This window comes from Schistocerca gregaria, chromosome 4, assembly GCF_023897955.1.
Source record: "Schistocerca gregaria isolate iqSchGreg1 chromosome 4, iqSchGreg1.2, whole genome shotgun sequence".
NCBI classification, from domain to species: domain Eukaryota; kingdom Metazoa; phylum Arthropoda; class Insecta; order Orthoptera; family Acrididae; genus Schistocerca; species Schistocerca gregaria.
The window spans coordinates 248,575,128-248,594,775 of record NC_064923.1 but is presented as its reverse complement, the minus strand read 5'-3'; the positions used below and the strand labels follow the sequence as shown (position 1 = coordinate 248,594,775).

The window sequence follows — 19,648 nt, the reverse complement described above, 5'->3', positions numbered from 1 at the left end:
CAAGTTAAGGGTAAATTTTCAATGTGAGCCATGCCTACTTGTAGCATGTAGGTTCACATGTGCCCACATAAGCAGGTTGTGAATGTTCATCTCACCCTCGAGTGAGAATGCAGCCTCATTGGTGAAAAGGACACTCACTGTGAAGCTTTTGTCCGCTGTGGATTCCTGTTGAAACCACTAAGCAAATCCAATGCTCTTCTTGTAGTCACTTGGTTGCAATATGTGGACATGTTCAGAATGAAATGGATGCGGTCCATCATGTTCAGTGCACCAGATGGAGAGTTCAGGAATATCAGTGGCATGAGATATGCCTCATGTACTCAGTAACATTGGATCCTTTTAAGTACACTTCTCTCACCACAACTGTCCATGTTGTTCTTTGGTAACCAGCAGCCAGCTTGTGGACATGGAATGAACCAGTTTCACACCATCAGTGAAGCAGGGTGGTGAATAATGTGTAGTACAGTACAGCATCTTTCTATCAGGAAAGTAAGAGATTACTTTAATAATAATAATAATAATAATAATAATAATAATAATAATAATAATAATAAATCAGAACAGCAAACAAATGTCATGTAAGTGCATCATACAAGAGTAAAAAGTATGCCTATTTCTATTAAATAACTCTTTCTTCCATCTAAATAGTTTTATGGTTGTTGTTGCAGCAATGTGGGTTAGGGTGTGTAAAAGTCTATTTTGGAAGGTAAAAAATTGCAGTTGGCCATGACATTTATTTGCTGTTCTGATGTTTTATTATTATTATTATTTTTAAAGTAATATCTTACTTTCCTGTACAAAGGTGCCATACCACAAATTATTCGCAACCCTGCTTCAGTCATAGTGTGAAACTGGCTCATTCCATGTACACAAGCTGGTTGACGGTTACCAAAGAACAACACTGTAGTTGGCCGTGCCATAAATCAAATTAATTTCAGCTATTTTACGGTATGTGTAGTTAGCCATGTTAAATTCCAACACTTCCACTGTGTGATTGGTGACAGTCTCCATGCACACCACCCATGCTTGTATAGGAACATCATCTTGTGACCGTAGCGCGCTCTTGTTGTATTTGCCACTGCGAGTTACTGATCCTTGTTGTATGCCCGATGTGCCATGTCCATTTGTAAATATTCCAAATCAACCTGTATTTGCTTTATATACTTCACATAAAACTACCTCTCATTTGTTTTTCTCTTATCTGATTGATTTCTGATGATGGGTTAATCCAAAATACATTAAATTTGTAAAGACTGTGGAAAGAAAAATAAATGACGATACAACATTATATTAACTACCCATAATTTTTTGCAAAATTCTTGTTAAGAGAAAAAATTTATTGCTGCAGCTCGAATTAGGCAAACGCAAGTATCTTAAATTTATGGAGTAATGCAAGCACCATATTGTATTTTCATACACTAACCGCCTGCCCCATAGTTGTTGCTTATGTCTGGCTACTTACGCCACAACTAACAATACAGTGTACCAGATGTTGCCAACAATGTAAACAAGTAGCAGTAACACCATATTTAGGCAAGGTTTCAAAAGTGATGAGGCAGACACAGCCAGGCCCTTCTCTTGATGCATGGTCTATGCTGGCAGTTACCAGTTCAACCCTGGGCACACTCACAGTGTCTGCAGCAGTGTTGGAGTCATCTCTTACAAAGTCATCTCAGTACAAGTCACAGCAAGCAGATCTACCAATTGAAAAACTAAATAAAATGTTTTGTCTTCATTAAAGTGACTTACTCCACATCTGCCAAACCCTTTCCTAGATGTTGATACCATGGTACTAATATTTAGGGGACTGAACCCCCTTATCTGAAACATTTGCTTTTCTCTCAGGAACTGCCTCAATGACTGGTTCTTACGAGTAACACCTTCTGGGCCTCTTCAATACACTGTAAGATATATACATCAAAGCTTTCTCCTATACTGCTTCATGACAGTTGGAAAACAGGAATTTACATAAGAATCTGACAGGAATGTTCATTATCAACAGAACTATTCTCAGCAGTGCTGGATAAAGTTCTTTTGCTCAGACTGGGAATATGATCACTTTTGTTTTGTGGATGACAGATAAAGTACTGTCTGACACAAGTGCAAATAATCTTCAACAGAAATGGAGGAACTAGTTTGAAATATCCCTGCAAGAAAATAGTACAAATTAATAATGAAGTTACTGGACCAGATAAGTTTTTATATTAGGGCAGCTGAAACAGTGATTTGGTGGAAAGAAGTGGGAATAAACAGGAGAGACAAGCTGAGCTAAAGTGCTTTTAATAAACTAAATAGTGTTTCTAAACCAAGTTTTTGATGTGTCAGAAAATGAAATTTTACAACTAGTAGGTATTTTTAGTTTTAACTCTGGGCACTGAGACAAGGACTTTTATGTAAAAAGTGGTGGAGAGATACATGTTGGAATTACCAAGATGGGCAGGAAAACAAACATATAAGATGAATGGACCATGGGAGAAGAAGACATACAGGTAATTATCACTGGAATAAGAAAAGAAGTCGTTGGGACATGAGGCCATGAAACAAAGAAAATTCTTGCTAGATTTCAAGAGGTCAGAAAATAACAACATAACAACCTAATGAAAAATGGGTAGAAGACATTATGAAACAAGCAGGAACAACTTGAATGTCTACAATGAAGACCATAATGGAAGGAAAGTCTACAGAACACTTTTTCCCCAACAGTGGTATGTGCTTGTACGGTGGACAACTCCTCCTCTTTTTGATTTTGTAATTGTCTATCTTTTTATGCAGATTTGATTAAAAATGATTGGTTGCATATTTTAGTGTTGTGGTTACAGTGTTCGGTGCATACATATTAATGAAGAACTCAGTCATTAATTTCAATGAACAGATACAAAATTCGCACATTCTTACAATAACAGCAATGATATGGGTATACCACCTATGGCAACTTTCAACAGATATCACTCATAAAGGCATCAGATATAATCATTATCAAAAATACTGTAGAAGATAGTAAAGAAATTACTGAAAGGCTACTATCTGAAGTGACTGCATTACTGCTAAACATCTTATACATACCAGAGAAGAGAGCTCCAAGAGCTGTCAGAACAGCAAAATCATAATTATGTAGGATGAGAATGGAACGGAATGGGCCACACATCGTCATGCCGTAGTACATGAGGATAGTGATGCCCACTTTCAGGAGCACAACCTGTGCAATGCGGCATACTTGAGCTTGTGACAGTGAGTGTCCCAGATGCAAAGGCTTCTGAAGATACAGAAAGCAGCAACCAGCACTGTAATCATAGTTTAAAAAAAATCATCATTTAGACATATTAAACACTGTTTACAAGATCAAATGTATGATGGCTTTGTATTGATGTAAAATAAAAGCTAACAAATAAATACTTATAGGGTTTGGGACAGTGTTTATTGTTCAGTTTAAGAAACAGAACCAATATGGTAGGTATATATGATACGTAAGTAAATGTTCACGAGTTGAATGAGACTTAAGAGCTTTATTTTAAATCCAGACTAGTGTAAATATGGTAATTAAAAAGCCAAGGATAGGAGTTAAACTACAAGAGAAACCAATGTGTAGACACGAGTGAAAAATAAACAGAAGAGTGGCAGAAGTTTTTAAGGGAGGGGGAGTGGGATAGGAGAGAACTTTTTTGTTTACTACACATTTCCAGTTTTTTCTGCGCAATTTTCTTTTGTTTGTTTATCTCTCGATTACAGTATTGATCTTTTCTGAAAATATTTCTCATTTTATACTATTGCAGTTTATTTACACATTTATAACAATTTCTCTCAATCCAGTGCTACCAAACCATTTACAGTCCTTTACTGCTGTTTACCAACCCTACTTTGTTTCATTTATTGTTTTTCTCCCATACATCTGCACTGTTTCTCTCACTGTCCTTCAGATTATGTTGTGTGATCATTCTTTATTAATTTCCTATTTATTTCTGAACCTTCATTCATATCTTTTCATTGGTTATCTTCAACATATGTTAGTTTTCTGTTATTCACTTGGTACACCCCTCTGTAGCTGAACAGTTGTCCCCCATCCCTTTTTATCTTTGCATCATTTTACAATAATTTCTCCTGAAAATGGAGACAATTTTTTACCTTCCAAAATAGAATTTTTATGCACCCTAACTCACACTGCTGCACAACAACCATAAAACTATTTAGATGGAAGGAAGATTTATTTAACAGAAATAGGCATACTTTTTACTCTTGTATCATGCACTTACATGACATTTGTTTGCTGTTCTGATGTTTTATTATTATTTCTTTCCTTCCTCAGACATTATGTCTGGTTAAAAATAGAAAGTGACATGGACATCGATCAAGTGTGACTTCCCTTTAACTGTACGGTATATGTTACATTGCATTTAGGAACTTTCGGGTAATTGAACATGTATCAATAATTACAGATTTCTGTAGTTGTATATATATGTTTGGATGTAGCTGTATTGTGTTGATGTACTGGTGGATATTGTGTGGTACGACTCCTGTAGTTGATAGTATAATTGGTATGTCAACTTTATCCTGATACCACATGTCCTTGACTTCCTCAGCCAGTTGGATGTATTTTTCAATTTTTTCTCCTGTATATTTGTTATATTGGGTATGGATATTTCGACTAGTTGTGTTAATTTCTTCTTTTTATTGGTGAGTATGATGTCAGGTTTGTTATGTGGTGTTATTTTATCTGTTATAATGGTTATGTTCCAGTATAATATGTATTCATCATTCTCCAGTACATTTTGTGGTGCATACTTGTATGTGGGAACATGTTGTTTTATTAGTTTATGTTGTATGGCAAGTTGTTGATGTATTATTTTTGCTGCATTGTCAAGTCTTCTGGTGTATTCCGTATTTGCTAGTATTGTACATCTGCTTGTAACGTGATCTACTGTTTCTATTTGTTGTTTGCAAAGTCTGCATTTATATGTTGTGGTATTGGAATCTTTAATAATATGCTTGCTGTAATATCTGGTGTTTATTGTTTGATCCTTTATTGCAATCATGAATCCTTCCATCTCGCTGTATATATTGCCATTTCTTAACCATGTGTTGGATGTGTCTTGATCGATGTGTGGCTGTGTTACATGATACGGGTGCTTGCCATGTAGTGTTTTCTTTTTCCAATTTACTTGCTTTGTAACTGTTGATGTCATGTATTCTAAATGGTTGTAGAAGTGGTTATGAAATTGCAGTGGTGTAGCCGATGTATTTATATGAATGATTGCTTTGTGTATTTTGCTAGTCTCTGCTCGTTCTATAAAGAATTTTCTTAAATTGTCTACCTGTCCATAATGTAGGTTTTTTATGTTGATAAATCCCCTTCTTCCTTCCTTTCTGCTTAATGTGAATCTTTCTGTTGCTGAAAGTATGTGATGTATTCTATATTTGTGGCATTGTGATCGTGTAAGTGTATTGAGTGCTTCTAGTTCTGTGTTACACCATTTCACTACTCCAAATGAATAGGTCAATATTGGTATAGCATAAGTATTTATAGCTTTTGTCCTGTTTCTTGCTGTCAATTCTGTTTTCAGTATTTTTGTCAGTCTTTGTCTATATTTTTCTTTTAGTTGTTCTTTAATATTTGTATTACTAATTCCTATTTTTTGCCTGTATCCTAGATATTTATAGGCATCTGTTTTTTCCATCGCTGCTATGCAGTCGCTGTGGTTATCCAATATGTAATCTTCTTGTTTAGTGTGTTTTCCCTTGACTATGCTATTTTTTTTACTTTTGTCTGTTCCAAAAGTCATATTTATATCATTGCTGAATACTTCTGTTATCTTTAGTAATTGGTTGAGTTGTTGATTTTGTGCTCCCAGTAGTTTTAGATCATCCATGTACAGCAAATGTGTGATTTTGTGTTGGTATGTTCCAGTAATATTATATCCATAACTTGTATTATTTAGCATATTGGATAGTGGGTTCGGAGCAAGGCAGAACCAGAAAGGAATTAATGAGTCTCCTTGGTATATTCCACACTTAATCTGTATTGGCTGTGATGTAATATTATTTGAATTTGTTTGGACATTAAGTGTGGTTTTCCAATTTTTCATTACTATGTTTAGGAACTGAATCAATTCAGGATCTACGTTGTATATTTCCAATATCTGTAGTAACCATGAGTGGGGTACACTATCAAAAGCTTTTTGGTAATCAATGTATGCATAGTGTAGTGACCTTTGTTTAGTTTTAGCTTGATGTCACCTCTGCATCTATTATCAGTTTCTCTTTACATCCTCGTGCTCCTTTGCAGCAGCCTTTTTGTTCTTCATTTATAATTTTGTTCTATGTTGCATGTGTCATTAATTTCTATGTAATGACTGAAGTTAGTATTTTGTATATTGTTGGTAGGCATGTTATGGGGAGATATTTTGCTGGGTTTGCTGTGTCTGCTTGATCTTTAGGTTTCATATAAGTTATTCCTTGTGCAAGTGTATCAGGGACTGTGTATGGGTCTGCAATGTAACTGTTAAATAATTTAGTTAGATGTGAATGTGCTGAGGTGAACTTCTTTAGCCAGAAATTTGCTATTTTATCTTTTCCAGGGGCTTTCCAATTGTGCATAGAATTAATTGCTTTGGTGACTTCATGTTGCAAAATTATCACTTCAGGCATTTGTGGTATCATCTTGTATGTGTTTGTTTCTGCTTGTATCCGCCGTGCATGTCTGTTATATTGTACCGGGTTTGACCATATGTTGCTCCAGAAGTGTTCCATGTCTGTTATGTTTGGTGGATTGTCTATTTTAATGTGTGTGTTATCTATTGTCTGATAAAATTTCTTTTGGTTTGTATTGAATGTTTGGTTTTGTTTCCTTCTATTTCACTTTTTTTTGTATCTTCTAAGTCATTTGGCAAATGCTTGTAATTTCTGCTTTTTTCATCTAATTGCTCTATTGCTTCTTGTTGTGAGATTTTACCTAACCTTTTTCGTTTTTTGTCTGATATTGCATTTCTTATAAATTGTATTAGCTGTCCGATGTCTTCTCTCAGTTTTTCTACTCTGATCTGTAGCCTGTGTTGCCATGCTCATTTTGTGGGTTTCTTCTGCATGTTGGTTGGTTCTGATCGCTGCCTAGTGTGTATATGTAGTGTAGTGAGTGCTCCTATATAAACCAGTAGTTGGAACTCTTCCATAGTTGTATATTCATATATTTTGTTGTGTATGATTGTGTTGATAGTTGTTATTGTTGTTTCGACTTGTGGGTTATTTGGGGGTCTATGCAAGAATGTATTTTGTCTTTTTATTCTATATATGTCAGCTGAAATTTTTCTTCTATATCTAACATGTGTGTCACTTCGTGTTCTATCTGTGCTTGTTCTGGTGGCTGTCTTATGATTTCGTTTTCCTCTAATTGTTTAATTGATGCGTGTTGTTCTTTGTTTGTTTGCTCTGGGATGTTTGAGTCCATTACTGTATTTTCTTCTTCTGATTGCACATTATTTTGTTCCAGTATTTGTTGTACTTGTTGTTTGATGTTTTCTAATTTTATATTATTATTATTATTATTATTATTATTATTATTATTATTACTATTAAACTAATCTAAACTAAACTCTGCTACGCCGGTCCCCAGCCCGGGGCCTCACCATACAAGGGTGAGGAAGGAGGAGGGGGAGGAGTAACAACCTCGTTAAAAAACCAAGGTTCACCTGATTTGGGTGATAGCACCTTGTAAGGGCTCCTTGCTAGGACTACAGTGAAGATCTCAACAGTAGTGAAGGCGGAGGGAATAGTTCTCGGTTCGGCGGAACTAGCAGAAGAGGCAACCAAAGAAAAAAAAAGAAATCCACTTGGCATCTGTCTTGAAACAAGCGGCTGAGTGGTCACCGTCTGCCCACCAGTGGTGTGGCTGAAAACCATTCCTCGGAGCTAATAACCTCGAGTAGAATCCTTAGGGGACCTGTTCCCCTAACCCAACAAACAATCAACAATGGATACGCATCTTGTAAGAGATTTTACCCCAGGGAGTAACCAATCTCGAATTTCTAAGGAAATTAAAAGTAGGCATTCGGATTCTGGGGGCCTACAGCAATGTGCGAAGGATGAGTCGGAGCATCCTGAAACCTGCCTTAAGCAAGCAACAAATAAAATTAAACACAAAAATATAAACTACTTGGCAACGTTCAACGTAAACTCACTTCTAAAAACAGCAAAACTTAAAACGTTAATAAATTTTATAAAACAGAAAAATATAATGATAACTGCACTCCAAGAAACAAGGTATACTGATGAACATTCATTTGATTCAGAGGGATTCGGAATCTTCAAAGGGAAGCCAGGAAAAAGAGTTATGAAGAATATACCCCAATTTGGAACAGGATTCATTGTAAACCAAAATATATTAAACTCGATAGTAGAATTTAAATCTGTCAATGAAAGGCTTTAAACATTAACCTTCAAATCAGTAAACAAACTGTATACCATTGTAAACTCACATGCACCAACAAATGAGAAAAACAGAACACAAAAAGAACAAACAGAAATTTTTTGGCAGGAACTGTCAAACACCTTAGACCAGATTTCATCCAAAAACACAATAATATTGTTGGGAGACTTTAATGCTCAAATCGGCAAAGAACGTCATCACCAATCCATAGTAGGCAAATTCCCTGCACATAAAAGAACCAATGCAAATGGAGAAAGACTTATTAGTTTATGCAGAGAACATGACATAGTTCTAAAGTCTACATATTTCAAAAAACTCCCTAGAAAACAAACTACGTGGGTATCCCTGAATCCAGTCTGTGGGGAGAAACAACTTGACCATGTTGCTATAAGCAGACTGTCTGCATCAGAGATACTCAATGTAAAAGTTGCTAAGAGTGCAAGTTTACATTCAGATCACTATCTATCTGTCGTTAAATTCAAAATTAGACCAATATATAAAAGAAAGAATGAATATCAACCTAAAAAGTTTGACACTCAGAAATTAACCAAGGAACACAATTTCAGGACACTTTTGGAAAAGGAAACACCTAAAACATGGGAAAAACTTCAAAAAGATATAGTACAGACAGCAGAAGAAACCATTCTCCTTACCAAAAAATGGAAACATGCCTGGTGGAATGATGAGTGTGACAAACTAATCCTTACAAGACAACGAGCTTGGAACATTTGAAATGCAAACAAAAATGATAAAAATAGGAACTCCCTAAAAGAAGCCCGGAAGCAAGCTTCAAAAGGCCTTAAAAAGATCCAAGTTCAATACATAAAAGACCAACAAGCATCAATAGACTCCAACTACAAACAGAACAATGCTAGGGACTTTTACAAAACTTTCAAAAGCAACTTAAAGAAATACTCTCCTCCTAGTCTATTTTTCACGGACCCAAAAACGCAGAAAACTGCATACAATAGCATAGAGAACTGTAGAATACTTGCTGAATATTTTGAAGAACTACATAACTGTTACCCACCGAAAGAAAAATTTAATTTCAATATTGTAAACCCAACACCACCAGACTCCAAGCCGCCAACCACAGAAGAAATAAAAGAAATCATAAAAGAGCTTAAAAATAATAAAGCCCCTGGAGAGGATAATATAGTTGCTGAACTATGGAAGTACTCTAGTGACAACACGATACAGTGTCTATCAGAAATACTAAAAGAAATCTGGACAACACACAGATTACCACCAGACTGGACATCTGCATTAATACATCCACTACATAAAAAAGGGAAGAAAACAGATCCTAGCAATTATAGGGGAATCTCCCTCTTACCACTGACCTATAAGATCTTGTCTAAGGCACTTTTAAAAAGAGCAGAAGAGATACTTGACAAACAGCTAGGAGAATATCAGGCTGGATTTAGGAAAGGAAGGTCATGTGCAGAACAAATACTAAATTTAAAGAACATAATAGAAAGGAGGAAAATCAGGAACTTAAAATATGTAATTACTTTTGTGGATTTTAAAAAAGCCTATGATTCAATTGACAGAAATACACTGCTTGATATCTTAAAAGAATTGGGACTCGATGCAAAACAACTGCAATAATTAAAGGTACTTTGACAAATACAAAATCGAAAGTAAAATTTAGGGGAGAGCTCTCAAAATCGTTTGAAATAAAGTCAGGTGTTCGACAGGGAGATGGTCTGTCACCTCTGCTTTTCAATTGTGTCTTGGAGAAGGTAGTTCGAGAATGGAGGAAGGCCATCAATACTAAATGGATTCAACTAGGGAGAAATCCAAACAAGATCACTGTCGACTGTTTAGCTTTCGCAGATGACATGGCATTGATTACAGATTCACTAGACAATGCCCAAAAACAAATAAGAGAACTACAAAAACAAGCAGCCAAAGTAGAACTACAAATATCCTATGAAAAAACAAAGTTTATGACAAACATCTGTGATGCTCCTCAAAATACTGCAGTTGACAACAACACAATACACAAAACAGATTCCTTTAAATACCTAGGAGAGTGGATTACATACAAAGCCAAAGAAAAGATAGCTATAGAAACTAGAGTGCACAAAATGGAAAGAGTGTTTCATATGACCAAAAATGTTTATAATAAAAAATCCTTGTCCTGGAACACAAAATTAAGACACTACCAAACAGTGGCTAGACCTGAAGCTCTCTATGTGGCAGAAACACTTAAACTAACAAGAAATGGAGATCTTGAGAAACTAGAGAAGGTCGAAAGAAGAATCTTAAGGAAAATACTGGGAGCTAAAAGAAATGATAATGCTGAATACAGGTTAAGACCAAACAGAGAGCTATATCTGAAAACGGAGAAACTAACTGATGTAATGAGGAAGAGGAGACTACAGTTTTTTGGACATATATTCAGAATGGATAACAACAGACTAACCAAGCGGATACTCACATTACTCAATAGCTACAAATCCAAGACAGCATGGTTCAAAGAGACTGAAAAGGACATTGAAAATGCTGGAGTTACAATAGACACAATAGAAAACAGAGCATATTTCAGAAAGGCAGTTCAAAAGGCAGAATTTCATGAGAGAAAGAAAATAACTAGACGAAAGTGGACTCAAGAAGAAAGGGAACAACACTCTAAAAGGATGAAGGAAATTTGGAAACTGAGGAAATCTAATACAATGAAGATTAGCCAAAGTTGATTCATCGTACCCTCCAAATGGGTTATTCGAAAGAAGAAGAAGAAGAAGAAGAAGAAGAAGAAGAAGAAGAAGAAGAAGAAGAAGAAACTAATCTCTTACTTTTACAAAAATGAGAGCAGGCTCGTAAGTAATCTGGTAGAAAATTGATACATCAACCACTGATTCATTAACTTGAAAAATACCACAATAGTTATAATTCACACTTCACCACATCTGTGGAAAGCAGTCAATAAACTACACATTTTGATTCCTCACAGCAAAATAATTACTTTTTACCAATTGCCTGATCCACTTTCATTCAACAGCTGCGTAACCCTTCAGAAGATGTAGTAGCTAACTCCCTAGCAACATAATACTGTTTTACTCAACCAGCATTATACAGACTGATACTTTTATCTACACCAGACTCAGCTCTTGATGTAACTGAAAACTTAAGAGAAATCCTCAGTTCACTAGTACATAACTTACACAATCATACTGTAATCATCGGGAGAAACTTTAATCAAATGGGATAATTACAGTTTTCTTAGTGGTGGGCATGATAAAACATCCTGTGAAACATTACTAAGCAACTTATCTGAAAACTACCTATGACAAATGATTCAGAAACCCACTCATGATGAAATATATCATATCTAATGGAAGCCAATAGACCTGACCTCTTTGTATATGTCCACATCAAAACTGGTATCAATGAACATGAGGTAACTATAACAACAACGATTATCAAAATACAAAGGGCAAGTAAAATACATTTTAAAACAAATAGTAAGATTTATATGCTCGGTAAACTATATAAACAAGCAATACTGTCATATCTCAAGGAGGATCTTGAAAATTTTATGCCAGAACAGGAGCATGTAGAAAAACTATGGCTCAGATTTAAAAGAATAGTTGAGCATGCACTGGATAGATAAGCACCCAATTGAAAAATTCATTGTGGGAAGGATCTTCCATGATATGTAGTCACTGTAAAGAAACTCCTAAAAATCACCTCGATATATAGTCACTGTAAACAAACTCGTAGAAAAAACAAAGACTACTGCATCATAGGTGTAAAATAAGACATAGTGTTCTACATAAAGAGATGGTGAATGAAACATGTTTGGCGGTCAAGAGAGCAATTCGTGGAGCCTTCAATGACTATCATAGCAGAATATTGTCAAACGATCTTTCACAAAAGCCAAAGAAATTCTGTTCACATGTAAAGGCTGTTAGTGGCACCAAAATTATTGTCCAGCCACTCACAGACAAAACAGCAACTGAAACTGAAGGTAAAAGAAAAAGCAGAAATATTTAATTCCATTTTCAAATGTTCCTTTACAAAGGAAAACCCAGGAGAATTGGCCCAGTTTAACACTCATACCACTGAAAAGTGAACTCACATGTAATGAGGTATCTCTAACAGAATGATATCTTTCATGCTAAACAGAACAAAACTCAAAAACATCAACGAAGTGAAACCCATCAGGCACTTTCCTCATATAACATCCTGAAAGCTAGAGATCAAGGGAATTCAGTAGATACAGTGTTTCTTAACTTCCAAAAGGCATTTGACTCAGTACCACACATATGCTTATTATCAAAAGTATGAACATATGCGGCATCAAACAAGATCTGTGACTGAATTGAAGATTTATTAGTGAGGAAGACACATATTCTCTCGGATGGAGACTCATTGACAGATGTAGAAGTAACATTTGGTGTGCTACAGGGAAGTGTTTCATCTGAAAAGGCTACATGTGACCTCTCAGTAGACATCCAGCTGCAGTATTAGGGTGCAGATTCCAGTCTTTGTTGCTGATAAACAGCAGCCAGCATGGGTGCAAGAACCAGATGCCTGCTGCAGAGGCCCATATGCAGCAACATTTGCTAAATGGTCACTAAGGAGACACTGTTGATAGTCCCTTGGTTCATCTGGGCAGTCAATTACTCAACAGTTGCACTTCTGTTCACGCATAAACATCTCCACAGCAATCATTCACCTTGTCATCTTTGGCCTGTGGTGTACCAGTTGTCTTGGCACCAGTTATGAATAGTATCATTTTGCCATGCATGGCATACTTTAACCACAGTGGCACATGAATAATTTACTGTCTTAGCCATTACAGAAATGCTTCCACATTTTGCCCTAAAATTGATGATCATACCCTTTTTGATGTCAAAGAAATCACTCTGTCTCTGCATTATGACAATGACTGAACTATTTCCTGCAAAACATCCCCCCCCCCCCCCCCCCCCAATGGTTTGTATACCCTCCACTGCTAGTGCTGCCACCTGTTGTCTTATTATTACATAGTATTCTCCCCAATGGCAGAGAAGTTCTGACACCAATGTTTCTTGTCTTCATCTTCTTCCTTCAATCTGCCACATCTCTTTCCATCTTTCATGTCATCCAGATGTTGAGTTCTTCTTCTTCCTCATCCTGTAGTTCCTTTGATCTCCCTTCAATGACATTGTGAATGAGCTCCTTGTATCCAAGTATGTATCTGATCCAGTTGGGTATTTTTTCTCCATTTTTCTCATGATCCATGTCTCTGCTCTGAACAGTGCAATGCTCCCGATGTAGCACTTCACGAGTTTCTTCCATAATTCCACGCAAAACTTGCTGGTCAGCAGAGTCCTCTTCTTGCTGACTGCTGCTTTGGCCATGACAGTTCTTGCTCAAATTTAATTTTCTTTGTATAGTCCTTCTACATATCCCTTCAACCTTTCAAGATCCCCTTCTTTTCTCAGTACTCAATTGCCACCTGAGCTCTTATTATTCTCCTCTTTTCTCCATATGTTTCTTTAATATTTCATAGCCAAGCAAGCTTCTGTATATTTTCATTTCTCTTCAAGTCATTGCTCCGATGTAACCTAGCAATGTCTATTACTTTCATTTTCTTTAGAAATCTGTAGACCACCTTGCCCACTTCATTTGTTGCATTTATACATTTTCACTATTTACTGTTTAAATTAAATACGTCATTTTGTATACCAGGATTTGTACTGGATATTGTCATTTTGCCTTGTATTGCTATAACACGTACATTGATTAGAAGTAGGTTTATCTTACGTAACTGTGTATCTGCAGTTATGAAGCATGTATTCTGTGTTACTTAAACTTCATGATCTGTGGCAAGAAAATCAGAACTTTGTAATGTGTATATAAAAGAAACGTAAGGATATGTTACAATGATAAATTATTATAACATGTTGTTGTTGTTGTTGTTGTTGTTGTTGTCGTCTTCAGTCCTGAGACTGGTTTGATGCAGCTCTCCATGCTACTCTATCCTGTGCAAGCTTCTTCATCTCCCAGTACCTACTGCAACCTACATCCTTCTGAATCTGCTTAGTGTATTCATCTCTTGGTCTCCCTCTATGATTTGTACCCTCCACGCTGCCCTCCAATACTAAATTGGTTATCCCTTGATGCCTCAGCACATGTCCTACCAATCGATCCCTTCTTCTGGTCAAGTTGTGCCACAAACTTCTCTTCTCCCCAATCCTATTCAATACCTCCTCATTAGTTATGTGATCTACCCATCTAATCTTCAGCATTCTTCTGTAGCACCACATTTCGAAAGCTTCTATTCTCTTCTTGTCCAAACTATTTGTCGTCCACATTTCACTTCCATACATGGCTACGCTCCATACAAATACTTTCAGAAATGACTTCCTGACACTTAAATCTATACTCGATGTTAACAAATTTCTCTTCTTCAGAAACGCTTTCCTTGCCATTGCCAGTCCACAGTTTATATCCTCTCTACTTCGACCATCATCAGTTATTTTGCTACCCAAATAGCAAAACTCCTTTACTACTTTAAGTGTCTCATTTCCTAATCTAATTCCCTCAGCATCACCCGACTTAATTCGACTACATTCCATTATCCTCGTTTTGCTTTTGTTGATGTTCATCTTATATCCTCCTTTCAAGACACTGTGCATTCCGTTCAACTGCTCTTCCAAGTCCTTTGCTGTCTCTGACAGAATTACAATGTCATCAGCGAACCTTAAAGTTTTTATTTCTTCTCCACGGATTTTAATACCTACTCCGAATTTTTCTTTTGTTTCCTTTACTGCTTGCTCAATATACAGATTGAATAACATCAGGGAGAGGCTGCAACCCTGTCTTACTCGCTTCCCAACCACTGCTTCCCTTTCATGTCCCTCAACTCTTACAACTGCCATCTGGTTTCTGTACAAATTGTAAATAGAATTTCGCTCCCTGTATTTTACCCCTGCCACCTTTAGAATTTGAAAGAGAGTATTCCAGTCAACATTGTCAAAAGCTTTCTCTAAGTCTACAAATGCTAGAAACGTAGGTTTGCCTTTCCTTAATCTTTCTTCTAAGATAAGTCGTAAGGTCAGTATTGCCTCACGTGTTCCAGTATTTCTACGGAATCCAAACTGATCTTCCCCAAGGTCGGCTTCTACTAGTTTTTCCATTCGTCTGTAAAGAATTCGAGTTAGTATTTTGCAGCTGTGGCTTATTAAACTGATAGTTCGGTGATTTTCACATCTGTCAACACCTGCTTTCTTTGGGATTGGAATTATTATATTCCTCTTGAAGTCTGAGGGTATTTTGCCTGTTTCATACATATTGCTCACCAGATGGTAGAGCTTTGTCATGACTGGCTCTCTGAAGGCCGTCAGTAGTTCCAATGGAATGTTGTCTACTCCCGGGGCCTTATTTCAACTCATGTCTTTCATTGCTCTGTCAAACTCTTCACGCACTATCGTATCTCCCATTTCATCTTTATCTTCTTCCATTTCCATAATATTGTCCTCAAGTACACTGCCCTTGTATAGACCCTATATATATATACTCCTTCCACCTTTCTGCTTTCCCTTCTTTGCTTACAACTGGGTTTCCATCTGAGCTCTAGATATTCATACAAGTGGTTCTCTTTTCTCCAAAGGTCTCTTTAATTTTCCTGTAGGCAGTATCTATCTTACCTCTAGTGAGATAAGCCTCTACATCCTTACATTTGTCCTCTAGCCATCCCTGCTTAGCCATTTTGCACTTCCTGTCGATTTCATTTTTGAGACGTTTGTATTCCTTTTTGCCTGCTTCATTTAGTGCATTTTTATATTTTCTCCTTTCATCAATTAAATTCAATATTTCTTCTGTTACCCAAGGATTTCTATTAGCCCTCATCTTTTTACCTACTTGATCCTCTGCTGCCTTCACTGTTTCATCTCTCAAAGCTACCCATTCTTCTTCTACTGTATTTCTTTCCCCTATTCTTGTCAATCGATCCCTGATCCTCTCCCTGAAACTCTGTACAACCTCTGGTTCTTTCAGTTTATCCATGTCCCATCTCCTTAAATTCCCACCTTTTTGCAGTTTCTTCAGTTTTAATCTACAGTTTATAACCAATAGATTGTAGTCAGAGCCCACATCTGCCCCTGGAAATGTCTTACAATTTAAAACCTGGTTCCTAAATCTCTATATTACCATTATATAATCTATCTGATACCTTTTAGTATCTCCAGGGTTCTTCCATGTATACAACCGCCTTTCATTATTCTGAAACCAAATGTTAGCTATGATTAAATTGTGCTCTGTGCAAAATTCTACCAAGCGGCTTCCTCTTTCATTTCTTAGCCCCAATCCATATTCACCTACTACGTTTCCTTCTCTCCCTTTCCCTGCTACCGAATTCCAGTCACCCATGACTATCAAATTTTCATCTCCCTTCACTATCTGAATAATTTCTTTTATTTCATCATACATTTCTTCAATTTCTTCATCATCTGCAGAGCTAGTTGGCATATAAACTTGTACTACTGTAGTAGGTGTGGGCTTCGTATCTATCTTCGCCACAATAATGCGTTCACTATGCTGTTTGTAGTAGCTTATTTTCCTATTCATTATTAAACCTACTCCTGCATCACCCCTATTTGATTTTGTGTTTATAACCCTGTAGTCACCTGACCAGAAGTCTTGTTGCTCTTGCCACCGAACTTCAGTAATTCCCACTATATCTAACTTTAACCTATCCATTTCCCTTTTTAAATTTTCTAACCTACCTGCCCGATTAAGGGATCTGACATTGCTCGCTCCAATCCGTATAATATGTGTATGCCCAAAAAGAAAAAATATTTATTGAAAGCTGGTTCATGCTTAGGGCACTTGTATTTGTAACATGTAAAAGCTGTAGGGAAGTCCCCTCCCTCCCTCCCTCCCTCCCTGTCTTAGAATACTATATAAACTATCTTTCTGGTCTCTCTGGATGCCTTCCATGTGTACATCCTCCTTTCATGATTCTGAAACCAAATGTTAGGAATTGTTCAATTGTGCTACTTGCATTCCATTCCCCAGCTTCCTCTTTCATGCCTTTCCCCAAGTCCCTGTTGTTCTACTATTTTTCATTTTCTTCTTTTTCCTACGAATGAGTTCCAGCCCCCCCCCCCCCCTTAACAAACTGAATAATTTCTTATATCTGATCATATGTTCTTTCAATATCTTCATCATTTACAGTGCTAGTAGACACACATACTTGTAGCACTGTGGAGGGCTTTTGCTTTGTATCTACCTCATTTACGATAATGTGTTCACTACGCTTCTCATAGTAGTTCTCCTGCAGTCTTATTTTCTTATTCATTAATAGTTCTACTTCTAGACGGCCTTTATTTTATTTTGCATTGGTTACCCTGTATTCATCTCACAAGAAATCATGTTATTCTTGCCACCACACTTCATTAATTCTCACTGTATCTACCTTCCAGCTGTCTATTTCTCATTTTTACGTTCTAGTTTAACCTATGAACCTGGTCAAGGGACCTTGCATTCCACACTCTGAGTAGTCAATTTCAAGATCTACTTTTTCAAATTACAACATCCTCCAGAGATCGAGTGTGAGACTATTTTACTTCCAGAATATTTTACCCAAGAGAACGCCATCATCACAAAAACACAAAATAGACAGGCATGTCGTTGTTCTGACTCCAAACACAATAAAAGCATCTTTTATTTCTATAAGCAACCCACAATTTAGGTCACAGTATGACAGTGTAGCCATAAGTAGCACAATACAGGTAACAGGTAGACACTGTCAGCTGAAGCCAGTGCGCCACAATATAAAGGACAAATGCCCACCAGGGAAGCTGAATGATGTGCGACTTACCACCAGTGCAACTGAATGATGTGCTACTCAAACTATTTGATGCACACAGTGGTAATGGCAATCAAGATGTAAGAAGTAATGCATTACTACATCTCTCCTTCCTTGGAGGGGAGTAGTGGACAGATGCCCATTCCTCCACAATGTGCCAATAGTGTATGCAGTAGCTGTTCTGTGTGGGAACACTTCCAAGTCCACACAGTTCAGGAAGCAAGGATGGCAGTAGAGGGAGTAGAGACCTGGACCTTCCTACACTCTAGGTGACCATGCAGAGGACCCCAGAATTCCATATGCAGAACCAGGACATTGGTATACCTGTTTCCAGGTGCTGTGAGCTGGGGAAATATGAGGTCCAGAGGGATGGCAGCTGGTGGCAGCAGGAAGGTGGCAGGTGCTAGCATCAGTGCAGGAGGTGCCTGCATCAGAGTGGAGGTGCCTTGTCAGTGTGGAGGCACCTCTGCCAGTGTAGAAGGTGCTTGCATCATTACAGGAGGCATCCAAAGGCATCCGCACTGGTGCAGGAGGTGCCCGCATCAAAACAGGAGGCACCTGCATCTGGGTAGAGGGCACCTGTATCAGTGCAGAAGGCACATGGAGGTAGGTAGGAGGGCCCACATTGGTGCAGCAGGCACCTACGGGCATGTTGAAGAAACACAGTGTCTCCCAAAAGAAGGCATCACAGGAGAGTCGAGAGGCTGAACCACATCATCTGTGCAGGGGCGGGCCGCCACTGGGCAGAGACAGCCTAGGCAGCATGCCAAAAACTGAGAACCTTTGTCCAAAACCATTGTACAAGGCAGGCCTTCAGCACAAAAATTCTTTGACAGTGCTGTGACAGTTATATCTGCTGTGGTAGACAGGCAACAAACAGCATAAGGAAACATGGTAAAGACGTCAGTAACCAACAATCAAAAAGTGTCTAAGAAAGGTCCAGCAAAGTCAGTATAGACTGTGTCCCTGGATGGGATAGTGTGGGAACTGGCTGAGAGTGGGGGGGGGGGGGGGGGGGGGGGGGGGGGGAGTGCGTGGTGTGGTGCCGCCTGTTGATTTGAACACATGAACAGGCTGCAACCCAGTGTACCACCTCACAATCAATGTGTGTAAGTGCTGGGTATGTACTTGCTGGGATGTAATCCTGAGCAGGCAATGGGGAAACCATCAGTTGTCTGTGATGTTTCCATGGAAATTGGAGAACACTACAATACGTCCTGAGCAAATAATGGATCAGGCTCCAAGGATAACTGTGATAATGCATCCACATTTGGCAGCTAGAGGCAAATAATACGTTGCAATAACACAAAATACAAAAGCGACGAAAGCATCACACCTAAGCAAATTCTCAGTATGATGATTGTTAACAACCAAATAAGTGCTATGACGGACTACCCCCACAGGGGCAGTAAATTGACAAAGAACCG

The 19,648-nt window shown here is 37.6% G+C and overlaps 1 protein-coding gene across 1 annotated transcript in view; it reads right to left on the bottom strand.

The window, feature by feature from the left end:
- LOC126365970 (zinc transporter 5-like) overlaps window positions 1–19,648 on the bottom strand; it is a 233,939-nt gene that overhangs the window by 123,112 nt on the left and 91,179 nt on the right. Inside the window, exon 3 of the mRNA XM_050008767.1 lies at window positions 3,064–3,281. Within this exon, the coding sequence (XP_049864724.1) occupies window positions 3,064–3,281 (218 nt within the window). The remainder of the gene's footprint in view (window positions 1–3,063; window positions 3,282–19,648) is intronic.